Consider the following 25,272-nt stretch of genomic DNA (forward strand, 5'->3'; position numbering starts at 1 on the left):
TCGAATGGTGGTTTCCGTAGCATATCTAGGACTCGCGCCAAGTCCCAACTCGGGATTCTAGGGGCGGAAGGGGGGCACGATTGTTCGAAAGCCCTGATAAGCATGGAGATATGCCTGGAGGAGCCGAGATCTATGCCCTTGAGAAGAAAGACTTGACCCAGGGCCGCCCGAACTCCCTTAATCGCTGGGACTGACATGGCTAACTTATCCCTGAGATGTACCATGAAGTCTGCTATCACGGGCACTGACGCTTCTAAGGGCTCTATCTTCTTGTCCCTGCACCACTTCACGAATACCGTCCACTTAGACTGGTAGACGGCTGTGGATGATTTCCTCAGGTACAGCGACATCCTCCTGGCTGTCTTGCCGGAGTACCCTTGTTTCTTCAGGAGTCGTTGGATAACCTCCAGGCGTGAAGACGAAGGGCTTGCGGGTTTCTGTGAAGCCGCTGAAAGTGTGGTTGTTTTAATAGGTCTGACCTGTCGGGCAGAGGCCAAGGAGGTAGAATGGTGAGGTTCCTTAGGTCCGCGAACCATTCTCTCTCCGGCCACCAAGGCGCTACCAAAGTCATCCTTAGGTTGGTTGCTGCCCTTACTCTGTTGAGGACTTGTCTTATCAGGGAGAAGGGGGGGAAGGCGTATACGTCTAGACCGTCCCACTTGTGCTGATAGGCGTCTTCCATTGCCGCCTTCGGATCTGGGACAGGAGAACAAAATACGGGGAGTTGAGCGTTCAACCTTGTTGCAAACAGGTCCATTACCGGGGATCCCCACATCTGGATAATGTAGCTTGCCACTTGTGGGTGTAGGGACCATTCTGTCGCTACCACTTGCCCCGCCCTGCTGAGGCCGTCTGCTAGGACGTTGTTCTTCCCCGGAATGAACCTTGCCGTCAGGATGATGTCCTTCTGTTCCGCCCATATTAGGATTTGAAGGGCTAGTTTGCACAACTCCTTTGATCTCAGTCCCCCCTCCTTCTTCACGTAAGCCACCACCGTTGCATTGTCTGACATTAGGGCCACCGATTGCCCTCTCATGTCCTCCTCGAAGTGGTTGCAGGCTTCTTGGACCGCTCTCATTTCCAGGACATTTATGTGTAGGGACTTCTCCCTTTCTGACCACGTCCCCTTTGCTGTCTTTTCCCGGAGATGGGCTCCCCACCCTTCCTTCGATGCGTCCGTGAAGAGAAGGACCTCCGGAGGTTGGGAGGACAGTGGCCTCCCTCTCAGGGTGTGTGACCGATCCTGCCACCACTCCAAGGCTTTCCTGCTCTCCTGAAGGAGTGGCACCACAATGTCCGGGGAACTTTTCTGGTTCCAATGTTCTTTTAAGTTCCATTGAACCACCCTTAGGTTCTATCTCCCGTGAGGTACCAGCTTCTCTAAGAACACCAGGTGTCCTACCAACCTCTGCCAATCCTTCGCTCTTCTGGGGCGACCAAGAAGGAAGGGCAGGAGCACTCGATCCAGGTTGTCCAGCCTGTCCGTGGATGGGAATGCCTTGACCTGTAATGAATCCAGGACTATTACCAGGTACGTCATCCTGTTGGATGGGGTTAGCTGCGATTTCTCCAAGTTGACCACGATGCCCAGGGTTTTGCACAATCTGTAGAAAATCTTCACCCTGCTGTTTCAAGTCTTCCTTTGAGGATGAAAGGAGTAGCCAGTCGTCCAGGTATCTGACGAGTCGAATGCCCCGTTCGTGGGCCCATACGGAGACCGTCGTAAAGACCCTCGTGAATACCTGGGGGGCTGTTGAAAGACCGAAGCACAGGGCCTAGAATTGTAACACTTGGGCACCCCACTTCACCCGGAGAAACTTCCTGCTCGATGGATGAATAGGCACTTGGAAGTAGGCATCCTTGAGGTCTATAGAAATCATAAAGTCGCCCTCCCTCAAGGATACCATGACCGTTCTTGGAGTGTCCATTTTGAAGGTTACTTTCCTGAGAAATTTGTTGAGGGCTGACAGGTCTATTACAGGTCTCCACCCTCCTGTCGCTTTTTCCACTAGGAACAGGCGGCTGTAGAACCCCGGACCCGGGAATTTCACTGCTTTTAAGGCTCCCTTCTGCAGCATCGTCGTGACCTCCTCGTCCAGCGCTGCTCTCTTCACCAGGTCCTTGGGTACCAACCAGTCTGCCTGTGTTGCTGGAACCAGAGGGGGTGGCTCTTCCACGAAGGGAATCCTGTAGCCCTCTTTTAGTACTGTTACTGTCCACGGATCTGCTCCGTGGAGCTTCCATGCTTGCCATGTGAGTCTGAGGCATCCCCCTACCTGAGGCTTGGGCAGGGGAGGGGGGCCTCCCATCTTATCTCCTACGGGAGGAACGGCCTGCCCGTCCTCTCCTGGAGGAGTAGAATGAAGACCTATACGTTGGAGGGGTAGAGGAGGATCCTCTTCGGGGGGGGAACCGCAGAGGAAGGCCACTGTCCTGACGAGGGTTCCCTCCTTACTTGAGTTGGTGCGGAACGCGCGGCCATGGGTGCTTCCGTCACTGGCCTCCTGAAGATGGGGCGTCGCGCAGTCTGTAGCTTCAGGGTAGGTAGCTCCCTCTTTTTGGCCAACTTCTCCACGACATCTTCCGCCTTCTTCGTAGGAATAAGCTGCTCCCCCCAGACGGAGCAGTTCTTCAAGGCTTTCGCTTCCCTGTCGGGAATCTTAATGGGAAGGTTCTTGACTAGGGCGTCTCTTCTCCGGAGAATCCAGTTTGCGGAGAGAGCTAAAGACTGAAAGGTCAGGAATTTAAGGGCGCGGCTACCTGACCCCAGCAACTCGTTCAGAGCCTTCCGTTTTGCAGGCTCCATGGAGTCTGTAGGGATCTGGGTGCCTACTAGGGTGGTGGCCCACCAATCCAGCCAGGAGGCCACATTAACCAAGTCCTGACGATGCCCTCTCGTCGGAGATGCCCTGGCACAGGATGTCTAGGGTTTCCTCGGTCTTGCAAGCACCGGTCGGCCTATTTTCCAAAGTGTAGTACTTTGTTTGCGACTTCAAACCCTGTAAGAACTTTGCTGAGCTGTGGCCCCTGCAGGAGTCGCCATTGCGGGATATGACCCTATCGATGTGAGTCCTTCCAATCCCCACGTTACTGGCCTCGGGAAGGGAGAGAGAGGACTTTTTCTGGGCGGGGAAGGCTATGAACTTGTTCAGGCCTGAAGTCCAGGGTTCTTCCTCCTGAGGGGCGGGTTCTATAAGGTTGTTATAACCCCTAATTAAGGCAAGGACTCTCCTGTATGCGGAGTCCTCCGTCACCGACGACTCGCCCTCCCCTCCTTCCGACCGATGGGGCGATGCGTGAACACGGTCGCCGCCGTGATGACGGCGCCCTCGGTTCCCTTTACCTTCGACGTCCGCCGTCTCTCTCCTCTTCGAGGCCTTTTTCGGCGAAACGGGCTCCTCCGTGAGATAGTTCGACGGAGGTGTCCGTCCCCGTCTAGATTCTCGAGGGGGGGACCTGTCGAGGCTGCCCATCCTAGACGACGGCTCCCTCCGCTGGGCGGAATAAGCGTCTCCAGGACGGGTCTTAGGCCTGCAAGACGCGGTCCTCCGCTCATCTGGTTTACTCCCTGGCGCGGCACGTGGAGGCCCTTCTAGGAGGACTGTCTCCTGCCCGCTCAGGTGTCGATCTAATAGACCTGGAAAAGTCTTTCAAGTTGTTTCTTGGGACGAAAACCCACGTCCCTTGCGGGGAGACTGGTCTCCTGCTTTTGGTTGGAGGGGAATGGGGACTCCTCCTGTCCCGAGATCCTGTGGGAGACCGCGAAGGGGAGTTCCTCCGCACAGATCGATCTCGTTTCCTCCTCTGGCGTCTCCGCCGTTCACTGCTTGAAGAATCCGAAGTCACGTCCCGACGAGTAAGACTTACCCCCGTATCGAGACCTAGCATGTGACTGTGTTTTCTTGGGGCTACGCCGTACCCCTGAAGTAGATGGAATGGGGAGACTCTCCTATAGCGAAGTCTTCGGCGGCAACCACCCCGACGGTCCCGCCAAGCAGGGGAAGGACTCGCTTAGGCCTTCCTCAATGTCCAGTGGGGACCTCATTGGAGTCCTCGGTATGTCCCAAGCCAATGGATCCTCTTGCGGGGACTCCCCTCTGCCGACGACGCCCTCCGTCGCTGAAGCCCCTGAAACTTCCACCCAGGAACCTGACGAAGAAAATGGGACACTATTAGACCACATGGGGTCCACCGGCGAGACGCGGCCCCTATGTGAGAGAGCCACGTCCCTCGGACCCCCACTACACTAACTTACGGGCGCCTGAACTGACTTGGCAAACGAAGAATCGCCAACAAATTCCTCTCTTGGGAAAGCTGAGCCATCTGCTTGTTCTCCCTGGACTTACCTCATCCCCTACTCTGGGTAGGGGATGAAGGATGTACCCTACCTGACCCTTCTCCTGCTGAAGTTGCAGGGGAAGATACGCTAGTCTTCCTAGGGGACCTCTTCGACGTCTTCTTTTTGGTGCCGAATTTTACCCACTGGACCTTGGTCCAATCGGCACATTCGGAACACTTGTCCGACGGCGAACATGCTTTACCCCTACACGAGGTACACAGCGTATGTGGGTCAACATCGGGCTTGGACAGAAAAGCCCCGCACGATTTACCGGCTCTAGGCCCAGGACAACGGCAAGCGTGCTCCATAGCACAACACAAAGGGCCGTAGACACAAGAAAACCAAAAGGGAAAGCACTAAAACACTAGGAAAGCACAAGGGAGCGAATTCAAAAGAACGTAGGTAAGGCACTAAACACACGCTAAGGAATCCAGACCACGTGGGAAGCACGTGGAATCAAACACAAAGGGAGTCGCACAGAGTATGAGGAGCGACGTGTACACACGACGCGACCAGAAAACTTACTGGTGGGTCGATATCAAAGCCAAGCGACCTTCATCGGGCATTGCCCCCAGGTCACTTTCTCTCCCGCTAATCAGGACACTATAGAACATGGAGATAGGGTAAACTACACAAAACTCTGGTCGTCTAAGAGGAGTTACCAGTAACCTCCTAAGAAAGTGTTTCGAGGTAAGTCTCTGTGTCGGAACAAAGATCATTTAGGATATTAGAGAAAAAAAATATAGCCAAAAATACAGATTCATTTCAGAGGACTAATGCTTGTAAAAGAAAAATTTGAGTTAAAAAAATAATCTTACTTAAAACTGAACTTGAAAACACTTTGTTATCTTACTCTAGACAAACGAGAGACTGCTAATGAGACACAGCCTTTGTATTCATCAGGATTCTTCTTCACAAGAGCCTCAATGAGTGAACATGCAGCTGTCACCACACCCATATGCTGATCATTCAACAGATGGATTATGCGTGACGTCCATTCACCGCCAGGAATTATTTCTTGAGTAGTTCGGAACAAACGAAGGAGACACAAGGCAGCCGACTGCTTAACTACATCTATAGTTTCACTGAAATGATAGGACAAAGAGGATTAATTCATTGTTGCTCAATGCACCATTACAAGACTTGACTACTGTATTTGCTTTCTGCATGATTTGAAAGAACATACAGATTATAATGATATTTCAGCTAGTCAAAAGGATACAAGAAGTGATACTCACCCTGATACAAGCAATTTGGGGATATCATTGCCAAAGGCATCAGCCATTTCTTTAGAGCCAATGTTGGCAATGCACTGCAGAGCAAGGTTAACATGGACAGGATTACGTGATCCCAAGTCATTCTTGATACTTTGCACTATAAGTTTGATGAGGTCACTGTTTGTATTTACTAACACAGAAATGAACAAGTAGCCCTGAAAATTAAAATGAAATCTCTTTGTAACCAATAAGGATGGAAAAAAGGAATTTATTCATGGATAAGCATATCACTTAGGTGTAATATCAAATACTATGCAATCAGACCTTACCATTCACAGGTTTGATAATTACAATTTGGTCATTCACGGGAAGGCCCTGTAATTCTATGAAGTAATATCTATGGCTATTTATTCACAATTACATAACAGCAAATACAGAACAGGCATTGAAGTCGATAAAAAAAAAAAAAGCATTACAATACTGCACTAGTACTTAAAAATTCACTTGCATAACAGTATCAGTCTCAACACACTCTCCCCTGTTATATAACTTTGGTCTGTAAGTAAAAAAGATGTCTTTTCAGTTACGCTGCATTCACATCTATAGAATTGTATATATACCTTTACTGAAAAATGTATAAAGTAATACAAGTAAGATCCAATACAGCACAGCATACCAAGCTACATAACACAGGAGAGTAACTCAAAACTGTTCCAGTGGTTAAGAAAATTTTCAAGCACTTAGAGGTGTAATAATGTTTTTTTGTCTTCTCTATTTGGAGTTATAAAACTATGAATACTGTAGTATTATTTTTGTCTTTTACCTCAAGGCTGATACAAAAAAAATTCTAGCCACACAAGAATATAGGAAGTCCGGGAGTTTCATTGAAGGTGTAGTAAATTTTGTGCAGTTTTTCAGCCTCCCCTGCTGAGTTTTCTACCTATCCCCCTACAAATGGTAAAGTCTGACTATATTACAAGAGGAAAAAATCATTTAAAAATAAAATTTGAAGATATTGTAACTTCATATTTGAATTAAAAACACAGGACATTAGGGAATTGATATTGCAGCACAATGCTGAAGTTTACTGAGCAATATTCAATGCCACGGCACTCTAATCAAATGTGCCAACATTTGTGCTCTTCACGATGCCAGAGAACTTTATATACTGTACAACATTTCCCCTATTTATAATCATTAATACATGAAGGAAATAATCTGTTTAAATTGGACTAATGAAAATTTCTCTGTATCCAAGACCATTTTCAATATCATAATACCCTGGGCTACTGCAGTAACTGCTAAGCAGTCTAAAAAAATAAAAAAATATTCTTTTGTTAGTAATCTTTGATAAGATATAAAGAATTTGACTATATAACTCAGTGCTATGATACCATTCAGCATTTTCGGAGTTACACTATAAGGTAAAAGTTGGAAGCGGTTGGATACAGAAAAAAAAAAAAAAAAAGTAAAGTAGACAGATATAAAGGAAGTGCAACTAGGGGTGAAAGAAATGCTGCAAAGACCTTAAGTAATGATGGCACTAGCACCCTATGAGGTAATAGTATAAAGAAGTTGCCTCAAGCTTGAAAGGCAGGTCATTGATTACAAATTTGGCCCATATGGCTGTATGCTGGGCCTCGAATCATAGGGGTTGTAAAGATGTGATGTGATGCACAATCTTTGTATTAAAAAAAATGCCAGACATAAAGAATAAAGAATTTAATGAGGTAGTTTACAGAAAAAACCAGTCTTAGCTTAGCCTACCTAAATTAAGAATAAATGTAATTCTAATAAAAAAAATTCTTATTTCTATACTCCCATGATGTTCATATTTCGTCCTCATTCGAATCTCGGTTGAATCATATTGACCAGTAAAAATCTTAATTTGATAATTTTCCAGTTTTCTTTCCCTTCAATAAACACATGCCCTTAATGAAGTTATTGAACATTCTAGAAGTAAGTGGGAAGATGCCCAAAACTGAAGCACCCAAGTCTCTTTGTCCCTTCAGTTTCAAAGTCTAAATTATCCCTATTCTCTGATACCTCAAGTCAGGGAAGAGTAGGGTGCTTATATGAATAAGAATTTCAGATTTGTAAAAGAAATAAATTTTATTAAAATTCTGTTATTGCAATTAACCTCCCCTGATGTTCATATTGCCGACTCCCAAAATCATTTGGAGGTGGAAAGCCAGAGAACGAAAATACGGTTTGAAATACAGTCTCCAAATTGCTTACTAATGCAATTCAAAATACCCGATTATAGATCATCTCTAAATGCAACTTCTTGATATAAATGATACTTTTATTGATTCCAAATCGATCATCAAATTAGAACACCATATATTCATAGGCAAGTCATATATTAACCAAATTTGAAATTAATGTTCAGCAAAAATTGACTTGATATGCAATGAAGCTGCAGCTGAATAACTTTTCAAAGAAAGATCTCTTCAAAAATTAAAAGTACAGTAGCTGCAATACTAATTTGTACCTTCACTTTCAAGCCTTGTATTAGATTTAGTTCAAATGACAATACACTTTAGGTCAAAGGCAATAAGGGACCATAATCCCGCATAAAAAAAAAAATAGGGACACTACCTCTAATATCAATAACTTTGTCCGAATAACACTTAACAGCTAATGACTCTTAACAGAACAAAAATATTTTTCTGCTAAAATGTTTTCATCCTTCTTTAAAGAAGAGATGTAAAAAATTGAGGCAAACTGTAATCTGAAAAATCTTTTTTGGCTCTAAAGAAGACAAATGGAACAAAAGTAACGTGTGTTCCCCAAAGTTTACTTTGGTAAACAGCACTTGTAGTTCTATCCCACATTTAGCTGAAGCTAATGCTAACCAGAAGTGTTTTAGCCGTGAGATCTATAAGAGAATTATTTTCCGATGGTTCAAAATTTGGACCTTTTAAACTGTAAAACCACATAAAAAATTCCTGAAAATTTACCTTACTATCTAAATATGTCTTCTATAATACCTGCGGACAAATCTAATCAATACCAGATGCTCAAGGACAGAATTAAGCAAATATCTATATCCCTTAATGGCTGATATAGAAAGTTTAATTTGCCAAACTAGTTCTAGTCAATGACATAATAAACATCCCATTGTTTTTTATATAAATTACTGGTAGACTCTTAGAACTTATAAACGAGTCTAGAATCTAGAGCGCTTCAATAACAATTTGTTTTCGGGCATATGGTGGCTAGTCTCCATAAGGTTAGATGTAGCATGGATGGGTTTGGATGAATCACCTTTGAGATTGGTTGTTAGAGCAGAATTATTTCTATGTCAACAATGTTTTAAAATCTAACAACACAGGCCACAGATCTGTGAACCATTCCCTCTTTGGACAGAAAGGGTTCTGTTGTTTGTAAAGAACCTGAAATTGTTTAACACATGCTGTATCATGGCAAACTGTGGGAATGATAAGAAGAAAAGAGCACTCATTTCACGAGAGGTGTACTAAAATATCTATACTAATATCTCTGCACCTAAGAGATAAGGAGCGGTTTGGAGGAACTTGCATTAACGAGAAAACGAGGAGAGCTATTAGGTAGTAGGTTGGCCTAGGCACCAGCCACCTGTTGAGATACTGTCACTGGAGTGTTATTGGGTCCTTTGACTGACCAGGCAGTACTACATTAGATCCCTGTTACCTGGTTACAGCATATTTTTCCTTTGCCTACATATACACCAAATAGTCTAGCCTATTCTTTCCCCATTCTCCTCTGTCCTCATACACCTGACAATACTGAGATTACCACAAAATCCTTCTTCACTCAAGGGATTAACTGCTATGCTGTATTCAGTGGCTACTTTCTTCTTGATAAGGGTAAAGACACACTTTAGCTATAGTAAGAAGCTTCTCTAGAAAGACACCCAAAAATAAAACCACTGTTCTCTAGTCTTGGGTAGTGCCATAGCCTCTGTAACATGGTCTTCCACAATTTTAAGGTAGAGTTCTCTTGCTTAAGGGTCCATCTTATTTCTCTTCCTCTTGTTTATTTGAAGTTTTAATAGTTCATAGATGAAAGATCTATTTCAATGTTGTTACTGTTCTTTAAATATTTTATTTTAATTGTTCATTAATTCTCTTATAGTTTATTTCCTTATTTCCTCTTCTCACTTGGCTATTTTTCCTTGTTGGAGCCTTTGGACTTATAGTATCTTGCTTTTTAAACTAAGGTTGTAGCTTAGCTAGTAATAATAAAATGAGTAATAATAAAATGAGTAATAATAATAATAATAATAATAATAATAATAATAATAATAATAATAATGATGCAGGCTACCATCTCAGTTTTAAGCCTTTCAAATTATAGGAATGTGGGAGAGCAATGTTTATGCTGTTGAAGGGCAAAGTAGACAGAGAATTTGAGACTTAGCGAAAGGATCTTTGATCTGGGAGACAACACGTATCATTAAAATTTATTGAATCGTACAAGTTACCACTTGAGGAGCTAGGTTAAGGTTTGAAACAGGGTAGGTTACATCTGAAATATTACTCTGAATCAAGAAATAATAGGATTTCTGAGTTACTGTACCAAAAAAATGAGTTACCGGCAATAATTTCATAGGCTGTAAAGCAGACACTGCATGGAGTGGTATTAGCATCACCATTCCCTCTATAATCAACAAGCGTAGCCTTCCCTGCTAAATGAGGATTTACTAAAAAAAACTAAATTAACTTGCAAATGAAAGTATTTCAGTAACACATACAAGATTATTACTCCCACACAGCAAATAGTAAATTAGCTAGTGAACCCTGAATTTAAAGGTTTTCGTTTATTAGTTGTAATGATGAGCTAATTGTTATTTGAGGCATCAAAGACGACTAAAACAAAACTAGAATTAGTAGCCATTCTTAGTCAAAGCCAAACCAGAACTTACTTTCAAGGGAAATTATATGTAGGAAATTTAATCTTAAGCTTCACTTTTTAACTCATGGTTTACAAAGGAGACATTACTGCTGGGTATATGTGCAGGTACAAGGGGGGAGGGAGAGAGAGAGAGAGAGAGAGAGAGAGAGAGAGAGAGAGAGAGAGAGAGAGAGAGAGAGAGTGTGTGTGTGTGTGTGTGTGTGTGTGTTCTAAAGTACTGTATTTAAGGGTGTGTGAGAGGGTATCGAATCTGTACTGCACAGGGAACTTACAGAAACCTTACTGAAAGAAACACTAATACTAACCTCAACTTGGAAAGTTACGTTAGGTTTGGCAACCGAGCAGTTGAGATAAAAAATGCCACTTTTATGATTAGATTTACGGGACTACTGATTTTAGCATAGGAAGCTAGCAATGTCAAGACCTTTTGAAGCTCGTCACTATCAACAAATGGCTTTGTAAATTATCTAAAGGCGTAGGCATGTCCTTATTGTCATCATCCCCACTATATTCTACAAGCCTTGTCTCCCAGGGTTTTCCCTTAAACTAAAAGCAAGTTCCCATTAGTGTTTTGAACTTTCAACTTGATCAGCAATCAGTGAAACATACTTTTCCACGAGAGGGATCATGATGCAATGGTTTTCTGTATCATAGTACCGTATTGACCTTAACCAATATACAAAGAGCATGTGGATTATGACCTCCCAGAAACAATTTCCTTTAACACTCCACACAATAATTGCTAACAAATCCAGGGAAAGACATTTTAATGCATAGTAATAAGTAAAAAACTGGGAGAACATCTGAACTAAACTGTCTCAACAGAGAAACTGAAGATATAGAGACACTGGCAAATCAGTACTGGGTTTCTTGCCCCTTACCCTCGTAAAAATATTCCATTCATTTCCTAAGGGCATATACCGTACTTATTGATGGAAAAGAAATTGGGGAAAAAATTTTTAATTACAGGTAAATGTCGATTAAACCATGCTTCTAAGGAAGCAATATGGAAATCAGGAGAGGTTCAAAGAAATAAGACATACAGTATTTTCACTAGTAATAAAAGTTAGTGAATCACAAAAATAATACAGTACAAAAAACATGAAAAATGTTTCACTTTTTATTAAGATTTGTTAAGAGCTCAGAAAGTCAAAGGATAGAAGAATCTAATTTGGTTATCTGCCAAAAAAGAAAAACTAAAAACAGTCTTAGCTCATGCTTAACTATATCCAAATAATGTACATTTTCACTTACGCTAAAGACCTAGCATTTGTAAATTAAGCATGTTCATAACAGAGGAGTGAAGTCAGCCTAGAATATAGTGTATAAAAAAACCATGTGCACTAAAAGCTAGATGAAGCTTATGATACATTCAAGAAGGGTTCACTTTTAAAATGCAGTACTGGCAGAGGAAATCATTTCAGGGAAAGCTAATGCATTCCAATTAGCTTTAATAAACAAAATCCATAAGACTTACTATTTGTTTTTCTGTATATTTGTTTGATGAAAGGAGATTCACTGCCTCCATATGGCCAAAATCAATATCATGGCCAAGCAAAAAGATGAACAACAGTTTGCAAACATACTTCTTTTTTTGGTAACCATCCAACGTCTTATCACCCTTGAACTTTGAACGAATATTTGCCAGTTCCTTATTGATGCGCTTCACTTCAGCCTCCTTGCTTTTACCTGCAAGATTATCAAATTATAGAAACACAATAGAAGTTCTATTTCAATAAAAATATACCATAAATACGTTGACTTAGATTCAATGAACTTTTTACTAGAGTGACTTTCTTATTTCAAAGAAAAACAAAACATAAAGAAGTGTATTCATCAGAATAGCTACGTCTGATCATTCAGCATTTACTTACAATTTCTAATATCCGAGATGAAGACCGCAAGGCCTCGCATCCCATCCCCACGCACCGCTGGCATCTTGGTTGCGTTTCTGCAGAATAAAGAAAATTCTAATGTAAACCTCAAAGGGACCATTCATAACTAAAGCATATTGCTTTCACGTTTAATCCATCCATATCCATATACCAAAGGCACTTCCCCCAATTTTGGGGGGTAGCCGACATCAACAAAGAAACAAAACAAAAAAGAGGACCTCTACTCTCTACGTTCCTCCAGCCTAACCAGGGACTCAGCCGAGTTCAGCTGGTACTGCTAGCCACGTTTAATTAAGAAACTAAAAACATATCTAACAATTTTCATGAAAAGTTACTGGATACACAGTAATAGATTGCTCATTGTAATTTACAGCCATGAGAATAACATACCAAGAAATAATTAGAAATAACAACCATTGATCATTCAAAAGACTTTATAACGCATTATACTTAATAAAATTACACCAACCAACCACCAATAATGTATACAATACATTTACTACACTGTATAATAGTATAAAAAATATAGCAGACATTTCCATAATACTACACTGAATATCTAAAATTTTAAACAATTATGCTGGTCACTTGTTTCTGTAGTAAATGGGTACACAAATCCCAAGCACAGAAGTGAGAAATCACAAACACTAATATAAAACCCCATTCAAGAATTGTATTATTGTATATAATTTCTAATAGAACTATACACCTTTAAATTTTACATATCAAGACATTTCGCAAATAATTAATAGTAGTGTGCAATATTTTACACTTAAAAGTATACAGTATACGTACTGTACAAATCATTCTATAAATCTAAATCATTTCGATAGTTATCCTTACTACCTAAACATACAATACTTCATGTTAAGGAAGAATCCTACAAAATAAACATCTTGGTCAGTTAGTATATTAATCGTTAGTACAGTATATGAAATCTTTTTCCTGTATACATATACTGTAGTGAATTTCAATCTTCTAACATAAAAGACAAATTTTATAGATTCCCTTGGGCTTGGAGAAGTTACCATTACGACGACTCTTGAACTAAAGGCCCATACCAATATAACTTTGGCCAAACTCCAAGGGTGATCAAACAAGTGCAATGATACGACAAAATTTGAAATACTGTACAGTAAATTGTATTTATCCTAACTACAGTATACAATCCTTGAGCTCTTTACACTGGAGAAATTACTTCGGCAACAGCTGAACCTAGCCTAAACAGTTATAGCAAGATGTTACTACCCACTACCAGATGGTGAGGGATAGCAGGGGTAGACCGGCAACCCTGCTCAAGCCCGCACTAGAAACATGACGTTACTTTTGATTGCAGGCATGACTTCTAGGGGGATAGGTGATGGCGGTACAATAATGTGTAGAGAGCTCAAGATTTGTTTAGTTAGGAAAAATAAAAATTATTTCCATATTTGTCATTTGTTCCTGCAGTATATACACACCCTTTCACTCTTTGCAGTGGAGGCTCACTATCAGGTGGATAGAAGTCCTCAAACAACTGGCTGATTTCTGCCCTGGGGGAAACTCTGTGCTTCACATGAGCTTCCTCAAGACACCCTGTCACCTCGCTAATTCTCAGAATACGTGAGAGATAACAGCCTGAGCGGCCCATGTGATGGCATGTGAACTAAGCATTGTGACTTGACCAGGTAAGGGCAAAATTGGAGCGAAGTTTCACACTTAAACCTAGACATTACCCGACTCCACCTAGCATGGAGGTTGGGGACAAATATATATGCACTTACAGTATATCAGGTTACAAGTGGAACTATGGAAACCCATTTTCAGTCAGGAATGGTCAAGTTCTCTAAACTTGCCAGCTTTAGTGCTTGCGACCCTTTCATATGACCCCGGCACTTCATCGGTGGCGATCACTGCTGCAGTGGTGCCGAAAAGTAGGGGCGAGAAGTCATTGCCCAATGGAGGAGGGAGCCTTGGCTCGCCTTCCTCCTCCTCCAGGCAGCTGCCTCGATGTTCTCCATGTTGAAGAAGTAGAAACCGTCCATTGAAGAGTTGCGAAGTTTCATAGTTTCCCTCCTAGGCACCTGCTTCTGAAATTTTTATTTCCCGGTATCCCGTCTTCTCAAAACCCAGTTGACCAACTGGTTGAGGACATTGTAGGTTAAGCATTCCACCGTCCTGGCACCTAAAAGAATGAAGACAGACACTGCCTCCTTTTTATGGGCGATGGAAAAGTCTTCATCTCTGAAGAGGTCTCCCACTGACCCCAACCAGTAGTCCAACAATGAAGCGGTTTGCAAAGAGCTCTTTGCAACATGCTCCATGCTTGCGGCATCCACCGCCATGAAAGCCACTGACAAAGAGGCAAACTTGTCAAGATACATATTCTGGGTTGAAGCCAAAATTGCTAGATCTAGCGGAAGATGTCACGGTTTGTGATCGACAATCTCGTAGTACAGTATTTCGTCTGTCATGCGTACAGCGGAGGGAGCAAACAGGACGAGTTCACTGACCTAAGAAACTGTCAGATTCCTTCCACTTGGGTGTAAGCACTCATTTTGGCACCCTTGACCCCTCTAGACCAAGGCAATACTACCTTAGTCTTGGTGGACCAGGAGATGTCGCAGAAGAGATCCAGGACAGTGTTCTTGCCCTCCAAGGGAGAAATTTTAAGACTTGCGGACGCAGGCCACATTCCGTCAAGAGTGCTCCGAGCCACCATCAAATGGGTCTTCCACCCTAGAGTTCTGTATAGGAAACTGGGGTGAGTTACGGTTGACAACTGATCTGCGAGGAGAGACCCGAAACCTAGGAGGGAGGCTGCTATGTCCTGTCTTACGGAGACAGACCTGGGCTGCTCGGATGTCGAGTGCCAGTTCTTAGGAATGGTCTTCTTGTCTTTCCTCTCTCACAGTCAAATGTTAAAGTGCAAGAAGAGGATTATCCTTCCTCATAGGCTCCTTGCGTCTAACATCCTCAGAAGGTATGGGAGGAGGAACTAGAACCTCCACAGAAGGAGCGGGAGGTTTCCATTGATCCCATTCCATCGGGGAAAGCCGATAATTGCCTGTGAAAAAGACTTCTCTGGGAGATCTCGAGCCTCCACTAGTCCAGGGATGGAGAGTCCCCAGAGTGGGAGTAAACGCTTGGTGACCTTATTTCCTTTTCTGTGGCTTGATCAGAATGATGCCAAGCCTTTCCCACTAGGGGTCCAAGATGGTGTTAGAGGCCTTTGTATAGTACTAAGATACTGTTGGTACCTTGACAATGGCTGAGGAGAAGGAAAGAGAGGAGCCACCGCAGGAGGAACCTGCTTAACAGCAATGCTACAGCGTTTATGATGGCCGAAGGACTACTCCTCCCAGAGGACTTCAAAACCTCCAAAGGGATGGTAAGCGTACCCTGTGGAGGTAATGCTGGAGGATCCTGGGTGGCTCTTGATACAGCCTACTGAACTGCCTGCACCAAGTCCTTTGAAAAGGCAAGGGCATCTGATGGGGTGCTTCAAGAGTGCTTCCCCGGTTTGGGTGAGTTCCCAGGAAAGGAAGAGCACGGTTGTGTGGAACATCAGTGTTCGGCCACAAGCTCTGTTTTCCTAAGGAAGAGAAAGCAGTCAGTCTGTTGATCACGGATGAGAGGGCTCTCACCAACTACCATAGTAGGGCAGGAAGACGTAGTGAGTAACGCTACCGAAGCAGCAGTACCCAATAGTGTGTAATTGCTGTACCAACTGATGGTGAGGCAAGCGCTGGCGAGGTGAACATTACTGGGGTGAACGTTGGAGAGGTGAGCGCTGACACACGGAGCACTCAGACCTTCTCCAGGCGGAGGAGCTCGTCGCCCGCCCACCTTGCTACCACTGGCTGATTGGGGCGACACCAAGCGACTCATCCACGAGACTAGGATCTGTGCTTCCCCATGCTCGTCCTCCCTCCCGTAAGAGGTTGACGAGCGGGCAGTCGAACAGAAGCCGAGGTCACTACGGGTAGAGACACGAGAGGCTCCTTTGGTATGCGACCTTCGGAGTCTTGGGGGGGGGGAGGGGGACCATAGTCAACCCCTGGTGAGGCAGCTATGCAATCCTGCTGTGTTCCTAACCAAAGGACCTCAAGCAGCCATTTCTTGTACGGGGAACCTGCAAGCCCGAAGGAAGGCCACAGATGACGCACAGCATCAGCAGAGAGAGAGACCCCTATGGCTTTGAGCAGCACTGCTTCTCTATGGGAAGCAAGAAAAGTCCTCAAAACTTCAAGGTTATCCGGGGTCAAAGGGACACCACTCCTACTCCACTAATCCCAAGAGGAAACCGATCAAGCAGAGTCAGAGTGATGGGAACGAGCCGATAGAGTAAGACGGTGGGGTTTCTTCACCTTTGAAGATGAAGTCGAAGGGAAAGAGGTCTTCTTGGCTTTCTTCTTCCACCGCCTACCGAACCACAGCCACTGGGATGGAGGCCACTCCCTACACACACTACAAGGAGACTAATGAATACAGGAGTGACTCCTGTACGCAGGACAAAGGCCATGAGCATACGTATCCACAGCTGACATAGAGGTGCCGCAGAGGCGTCCTTCAATGCCAAAACAAACCAGCATCGTAAAGCCTCATGTTACAATCAATCTGAAAGAAAGAGAAACAGGAAAGTTTTTAAAGTTAAGGCCAGTTTGCATTTAGTCATTGGAATGAGTAAATGGGTTGCTGAGAGAGAAGGACAGCACATCCGTTCTCCACACTGAGAATGCTGGAATGGACCGTGACTAATGAACTAAGAGGGGGAATTAACAACAAACAATAATGGCAATGAGATTAATTACATGGGCCCATAACATGGGTGTCTGTTGGGTATTTGCCCCCAAACCACTGAATCAGGACAGTAATTGTTGAATAAAATCAATTATGTATCATCATTTTAGCACTTGATACTTCAAGTATCAAGTCAGGCTGGGTAAAGAGATAAAAACGCTCGGTGTAACGTCTTCCAGACTCGACTATTTTATTGGACACAGAAGACTAAATTTTACTAACTTTGTGCGCTTGAATCCAGGATGCTCCATTTCTTCGCCCGGCAGAGGAGCACAACTGAACAGCCCACAAAGATTTATTCTCTCATTCCTTCCGTTACTGTTGGAAGAGTCGTTGTGTTCTCCAAGGTTGGGAAGGCTGGTCTTCCTTGTTCCCATTAGTGACTTTTTGTAGGGAAAACAAAGATTAACTTCAAGTTGTGAACAACTGGGTTCTAAGTCCTGAACACAAACCCCAGAAACAAAACGGAGATATTCTATCCAGAATGACTTGCGACACAAACCAAGAAATGTCGTTTCCTAATTTCTTCGTCTAGGCTAGGCTAGTAGATAATGTCTTGAAGGTCAAAGCCCTACCTGCCACCCGTCACCCAGGTTCCGCAAGATCATTTGAGAGACTTGCGAACTCGAAAAAGTTCCCAGCAGATTTCTTGCAATGAGTCCCGAGTCATAGTTGAAAACTTTAATCGAGGGCTGAGCGGTATTCTTCACTGTGATGATCGGGGAGCTTCCCTAACAATGGAAGAAAGAAAAATGTTATTTTCATTAGTAAAATAAATTTTTGAATATACTTACCCGATGATCATGTAGCTGTCAACTCTGTTGCCCGACAGAAATCTACGGTCGGGATACGCCAGCGATCGCTATACAGGTGGGGGTGTACACAACAGCGCCATCTGTGAGCAGGTACTCAAGTACTTCTTGTCAACAAGAACTCAATTTTCTCCTCGGTCCACTGGTTCTCTATGGGGAGGAAGGGCGGGTCCTTAAATTCATGATCATCGGGTAAGTATATTCAAAAATTTATTTTACTAATGAAAATAACATTTTTCAATATTAATCTTACCCGATGATCATGTAGCTGATTCACACCCAGGGTGGTGGGTGGAGACCAGCATACATGTTAACAAAGAAGCTAAGTATCCCGTATTTCATTTTATTAGTTATTCAAAAATAACATAAAATAAATAAGTACCTGGTAAGGAAGTCGACTTGAACCATTACTCTGCCTTTATTAAGTACGTCTTCCTTACTGAGCGTAGCGGTCCTCTTAGGATGCTGAACGACTCTTAGGTGCTGAAGTATAAAGGGCTGCAACCCATACTAAAGGACCTCATCACAACCTCTAACCTCGGCGCTTCTCAAGAAAGAATTGACCACCCGCCAAATCAACAAGGATGCGGAAGGCTTCTTAGCCGACCGTACAACCCATAAAAAGTATTCAAGAGAAAGGTTAAAAAGGTTATGGGATTATGGGAATGTAGTGGCTGAGCCCTCACCTACTACTGCACTCGCTGCTACGAATGGTCCCAGGGTGTAGCAGTTCTCGTAAAGAGACTGGACATCTTTGAGATAGAATGATGCGAACACTGACTTGCTTCTCCAATAGGTTGCATCCATAACACTCTGCAGAGAACGGTTCTGTTTGAAGGCCACTGAAGTAGCCACAGCTCTCACTTCATGTGTCCTTACCTTCAGCAAAGCAAGGTCTTCTTCCTTCAGATGAGAATGTGCTTCCCTAATCAGAAGCCTGATGTAGTAAGAAACTGAGTTCTTAGACATTGGAAGAGAAGGCTTCTTGATAGCACACCATAAGGCTTCTGATTGTCCTCGTAAAGGTTTTGACCTTTTTAGATAGTACCTAAGAGCTCTAACTGGGCAAAGTACTCTCTCCAGTTCGTTCCCCACCAAGTTGGACAGGCTTGGGATCTCGAACGACTTAGGCCAAGGACGTGAAGGAAGCTCGTTTTTAGCAAAAAACCGAGCTGCAAGGAACATGTAGCCGTTTCAGATGTGAAAACTATGTTCCTGCTGAAGGCGTGGATCTCACTTACTCTTTTAGCTGTTGCCAAGCACACAAGGAAAAGAGTTTTTAATGTGAGGTCCTTAAAAGAGGCTGATTGGAGAGGTTCAAATCTTGATGACATAAGGAACCTTAGGACCACGTCTAGATTCCAGCCTGGAGTGGACAACCGACGTTCCTTTGAGGTCTCAAAAGACCTAAGGAGGTCCTGTAGATCTTTGTTGGTGGAAAGATCCAAGCCTCTGTGGCGGAAAACCGCTGCCAACATACTTCTGTAACCCTTGATCGTAGGAGCTGAAAGGGATCTTACGTTCCTTAGATGTAACAGGAAGTCAGCAATCTGGGTTACAGTGGTACTGGTTGAGGAAACTGCATTGGCCTTGCACCAGCTTCGAAAGACTTCCCATTTAGACTGATAGACTCAGAGTGGATGTCCTCCTTGCTCTGGCAATCGCTCTGGCTGCCTCCTTCGAAAAGCCTCTAGCTCTTGAGAGTCTTTCGATAGTCTGAAGGCAGTCAGACGAAGAGCGTGGAGGTTTGGGTGTACCTTCTTTACGTGAGGTTGACGTAGAAGGTCCACTCTTAGAGGAAGAGTCCCGGGAATGTCGACCAGCCATTGCAGTACCTCTGTGAACCATTCTCTCGCGGGCCAGAGGGGAGCAACCAACGTCAGCCGTGTCCCTTTGTGAGAGGCGAACTTCTGAAGTACCCTGTTGACAATCTTGAACGGCGGGAATGCATACAGGTCGAGATGGGACCAATCCAGCAGAAAAGCATCCACGTGAACTGCTGCTGGGTCTGGAATCGGAGAACAATACAACGGGAGCCTCTAGGTCATCGAGGTAGCGAACAGATCTATGGTTGGCTGACCCCACAGGGCCCAAAGTCTGCTGCAAACATTCTTGTGAAGGGTCCACTCTGTGGGGATGACCTGACCCTTCCGGCTGAGGCGATCTGCCATGACATTCATATCGCCCTGAATGAACCTCGTTACCAGCGTGAGCTTTCGATCTTTTGACCAGATGAGGAGGTCCCTTGCGATCTCGAACAACTTCCTCGAATGAGTCCCTCCCTGCTTGGAGATGTAAGCCAAGGCTGTGGTGTTGTCGGAGTTCACCTCCACCACCTTGTTTAGCTGGAGGGACTTGAAGTTTATCAAGGCCAGATGAACCGCCAACAACTCCTTGCAATTGATGTGAAGTGTCCTTTGCTCCTGATTCCATGTTCCCGAGCATTCCTGTCCGTCCAATGTCGCACCCCAGCCCGTGTCTGATGCGTCCGAGAAGAGACGGCGGTCGGGGTTCTGAACAGCCAAAGGTAGACCTTCCTTGAGAAGAAAGCTGTTCTTCCACCACGTTAGAGTAGACCTCATCTCTTCGGAAACAGGAACTGAGACCGTCTCTAGCGTCATGTCCTTTATCCAGTGAGCAGCTAGATGATACTGAAGGGGGCGGAGGTGGAGTCTCCCTAACTCGATGAACAGGGCCAGCGATGAAAGTGTCCCTGTTAGACTCATCCACTGCCTGACTGAGCATCGGTTCCTTCTCAGCATGCTCTGGATGCATTCTAGGGCTTGGTTGATCCTTGGGGCCGACGGAAAAGCCCGAAAAGCTCGACTCTGAATCTCCATACCCAGGTAGACAATGGTCTGGGATGGGACGAGCTGGGACTTCTCTAAATTGACCAGGAGGCCCAGTTCCTTGGTCAGATCCATAGTCCATCTGAGATTCTCCAGACAGCGACGACTTGTGGGAGCTCTTAAAAGCCAGTCGTCTGACGGAGCCGGACACAAGATCATGGTACTGCTGCACAGTCTGTGAACTGTCAACCATGGGGAAGCGAGGAAGTACAGCGACAACCCGAAACTGTCTAGACTGTCTGGGTAGTACAGACAACTCCTTATCGGGTTGCTGAGGTTGCCGCACTGCGTCACAACAAGTCACCTCTGCTGGTTGTTGAACGTCTTCCCAGTGACACACTGACTCCGTAAAAAAATCCTCTATCAAGGACTAAGCTTGGACTGCATGTCTTGCAACAAAGCTCAAGGTCTATGGGAGCAGGTGTGGCAACAGACGGGGTTAGCGACTGAAGCGGAACCATTTACCCTCCCTGGAAGCATGTTATGCTTAAATAAAAGTCCATAGGAGGCTAAGCAGCTTAAGGCTCCTCTCCAAATGACAGAGTCCTCAAGGGAATATCAGAAGGAGGGAGAACAGCACTTTCTCATCTACAGGAACCATATCCGAGAAAAGCTAAGTTCTCTCAGTGAGGGTTTCACTGGTGCAAAAGCAGCAGACCAGAAGGCAACGTTATGAAACTGCTTGACAGTCTGTGAACTGTCAAAAACTGAACTGTCAACCACAACAGGAGCGTGAGGACATACAGCACTGGTGTATAAGTAGCAGACCAGAAGGCAACGTCATGTAACTGCATGACAGTTTGTGAGTTGGCAACAACCAAAGTTGTGTGGGGAAGCCTCAACTCCTGCCTGACTAGTTTGCTGCTGGCGAGTGGCGGTAACCACAGTGTGTTGCGGAGGCTGACACACCGTGTCAAAACACGGCAGCTTGTGGTAGCTCCCGCACGGCAACGGAGTGCTCTGTGTGTGGGAGTCATCATACATCTGGCAGGGTTGACTGTGCATGGGTGGAGGAGCTCTCACAACAAGAGTGTGAGAGCAGGAAGCCATGCCGGGCGCCCAACCGTGGGAGGTGTAGGCCCACGGGTGCATCGTCAACCTTCTCCGCAGTCGGAGTGTGGGAGCTGGCAACAACAAAAGCAGAGTGCTGGTGCGTGGGAGGGGCTGCGGTGGGTTGAGGAGCATGCGGTATGGTATGCAGAGCATGCTGTAAGGTATGCAGAGCATGCTGTAAGGTATGCAGAGCATGCTGTAAGGAATGCAGAGCATGCTGTAAGGTATGCAGAGCATGCTGTAAGGTATGCAGAACATGCTGTAAGGTATGCAGAGCATGCTGTAAGGTATGCAGAGCATGCTGCATGGGCTGCGGAGAAAGCCGCATAGTGCTGGAACCCGGCAGCTCTACAGAACCTTCCCACTGCTGATGCGGTAGCTCACGCATGTTAGCAGATGGTGCAGCAAGAACATGCGTCTGGCAGGGTGGACTGCGCATCGGTGGTGGAGCTCTCACAGGTGGAGGGTGGGAGCAGGCAGCCGCAGTATCTGCTGAGCGCACAACCTCGGCGGGTTGTAGGTTAACAGGCTGCATTGTCAACCTTCCAGCATGATACTCCTGCATGAAGGAGCAAGCTGAGACTGTATAGTCTGCAGCATGGACCACTAGGGTCTATGAAAGACAACAACAAACGGAGCTACTGTCCGTTGTGACTGAGGGTCTAAAACAGCTGGTGCGGCAACAGACGGAGTTACTGCCTGTTGCGGTACCACCTAGCCTCTCTTAGGAGGTGTGCAGTTGTCGTACTGCAGCGAGTCCGAACTAACCCAGTGGCTACACCTAGGCCGTTGGACTTGCGCGGAAGGGACCGACTTGCACTTAAAAGCTGCAAGATTTGGTCCATGGTTTCTGCGAGAAACCTCTTCCGCAGACGAGGAATAAATGGGCTCTCTCGTCTTTGTGTGGGTGGGGTGATCACGTCGGCAACGTGTGTAGATACACCCGAAACCACAGAGGGAAACGTCTGTTCGTCGATCAAGGCCTGAGGAACCCATAAGTCCTTCGACATTACTTCTCCCCTGGGCTTGGGAGCTTGTAAGAGGTATCGGACTAGGTGAACAACTGGCACGAACAGACGAACCCTCGAACGCAACACTGTAACACTTTGCGCATATCACTTTATCACTTTTGATTTTCTGTTTGCACTTATTTCACTGAACTCGAAACTTTAAGTGGTTTGTACCTGAAACACGCAATCCTATCCTTCATTAAAAGGTAGTAATTGCGAAAACAGTATTACAATGTAACAGAAAAACATAATGAAAGATAAAGAATTCAGTGGCTGGAAAAGAGACTAAACACTAGATCAAATAAACTACGTTTAAAATCTCTCACCGCATAAAGCCTGGGAACAAGAATAAAACTCTAGAAACGTTTTACCTTCTTCCCCTATATCGACTAGGGAGAAGAGCAAAAAAACGAGAACAACGTTACCCGCTTGAACGAAACGTTTATCCTCCTCTCTCTCCCTCCGTCTCTATCTCTCTCTCTCTCTCTCTTGACTTAGAACCTGAGAGATGAGCCCAATTATATATATCGTTAAAACATATTATTTGTTAAAGGAAAAAAACTGAAAGGTTTCCCAAATAAAAAGTTCCTTTATAGAATTAAAACCAATTAAGCTAAGAAAGAATGAACGAAACGCTAGAATCGGTTTACTCTTACTGCAACGTGAAACCGTGAAATACTCTCTCTCTATCGTAACGATAGAGCGCAAGTTGAACGTTCTGAACGTCAACAACTGCGGAGACTAAACAAAACGTTAGTTCAACTTTGAAAACAGTACGAGACTTATCAAAGAAATTCTTTCAAAAACATTAAAATTAAAATAGCATAAATTCTTAACAGGAAAAACGATATGACGAGCTCAATGTTAATTAACTTCGGTTCCAAGTAAGGACCGCCTACTATTAGGAAAGGTCGCATATAAACAAACATGAAAAAAATAATTTTTATAAGTTTATAATAAAAGGAAAGTTAATCGAAGAGGCCTATAAATGGCGGAGAGATATAAAATAAAAAATGAAAGAGTCTATACTCTCTTCGACACCAACACTTCCGTCTAAGGGAAGGGTCGGCCATTTAAAAGTGAAAGAGAGTCCATACTCTCTTCGTCACCATAATTAAATCAAATTAATTCCAAAAGCTTGCTAAGCTAATGATAAAGCTTCCTGAATAGCGAAGGCTAAACTCTAGAGCAAATACATCACCAAATCGTGAACAATAACTCCAGAATCAACAGCGTATCCAAGTAGGTCTAGCCGGAGGCACGACAGAGGAAAAATTGAGTTCTTGTTGACAAGAAGTACTTGAGTACCTGCTCACAGATGGCGCTGTTGTGTACACCCCCACCTGTATAGCGATCGCTGGCGTATCCCGACCGTAGATTTCTGTCGGGCAACAGAGTTGACAGCTACATGATCATCGGGTAAGATTAATATTGAAAAATGTTGATACAGATACCATCAGAATGTGGCTGCTTAGGAGAGATCAGAGTCATGGTGTGGTGACCCTTGATGTCATCTACTGGTTGCTGAGTAATCTGCGAAACGTAAATATGGGAGAAAAAGAGAAAGCATATAGAATTCCCTTGGATGTTGGAGAGTCCTCAAATGCTGCCAACCAATTGTGACTAAGGAATAGTGGAAGTTTCTTGTTCAGCTGAACAAGGGGAGTGATGGTTAAGACCTAAAGAATCAGCCTATCTACCAAGCAATGCTGTAGAGATCACAATTAACCTTTACACGGAGTCCCTGTCAATCGAGTATGTCTGCTCGAATAGTCCTCCTGCCTAGATTGGACTTTGCAAACGTCTCTAACGTACTGACAGCTTCCCTAAAGTGTATCTGCTTGACAGTCACAAACGGAAGCAAATGCTTACCCTAAATCCTTTAGAAAACTTGTAAAGTAGCCATACTACATGCATTATAGGTAGATAAAACTGCATGTGCGTTTTGTCTGTAGATCATATCCTCAGACGGATAGGATACCTACCCCTTTTGCCCCTGTTCGGCTGTAAATGCCGGGCAATCTGTAACAACCAGCCTACCCCTCCCCGGATATGTTTGTGGGTTACAGATTCTTAGGTGGTGAGGAGTACTGTACATGCAATAAGGATCACCATGCAGGTACCAGAGTGAATAACTTCATATTCCTGCTCCAACACCACCAGAAGGTAAGAACTCTGGTTGCTGATTAGTAACACTTCAAGAACTACTGGGGCCATTGTTGGGAGCCACCTGGGGGGAACTAGCCTCTCTGTCTAATGAAAGATGTCTTCAAAACGAGTGCAAAGACCTTGGTAATCGTAGATTATGTCTTTAGTATCTCTTTCTTCGTAGGAAACTGACTAAAGTTGGGTGATGTAGGGTCTGTGATTCTTTGATACTTTTTGAAGAATCCTTCCAGCCCATAAGACATTCACC

The 25,272-nt window shown here is 44.4% G+C and overlaps 1 protein-coding gene across 3 annotated transcripts in view; it reads right to left on the reverse strand.

The window, feature by feature from the left end:
- The window catches only part of AP-2alpha (adaptor protein complex 2, subunit alpha), a 92,758-nt gene that overhangs the window by 61,260 nt on the left and 6,226 nt on the right, over positions 1–25,272 (reverse strand). For all 3 annotated transcript variants that reach the window (XM_068355066.1, XM_068355064.1, XM_068355065.1), the window contains exons 2-5: positions 12,330–12,406; positions 11,933–12,144; positions 5,578–5,771; positions 5,193–5,424 (exon numbers count right to left, since the gene is read on the reverse strand). In XM_068355066.1, the coding sequence (XP_068211167.1) occupies positions 5,193–5,424; positions 5,578–5,771; positions 11,933–12,144; positions 12,330–12,393 (702 nt within the window). In that variant the 5' untranslated portion in view covers positions 12,394–12,406. The remainder of the gene's footprint in view (positions 1–5,192; positions 5,425–5,577; positions 5,772–11,932; positions 12,145–12,329; positions 12,407–25,272) is intronic.

Source organism: Palaemon carinicauda, chromosome 31 (assembly GCF_036898095.1).
Source record: "Palaemon carinicauda isolate YSFRI2023 chromosome 31, ASM3689809v2, whole genome shotgun sequence".
NCBI classification, from domain to species: Eukaryota; Metazoa; Arthropoda; class Malacostraca; order Decapoda; family Palaemonidae; genus Palaemon; species Palaemon carinicauda.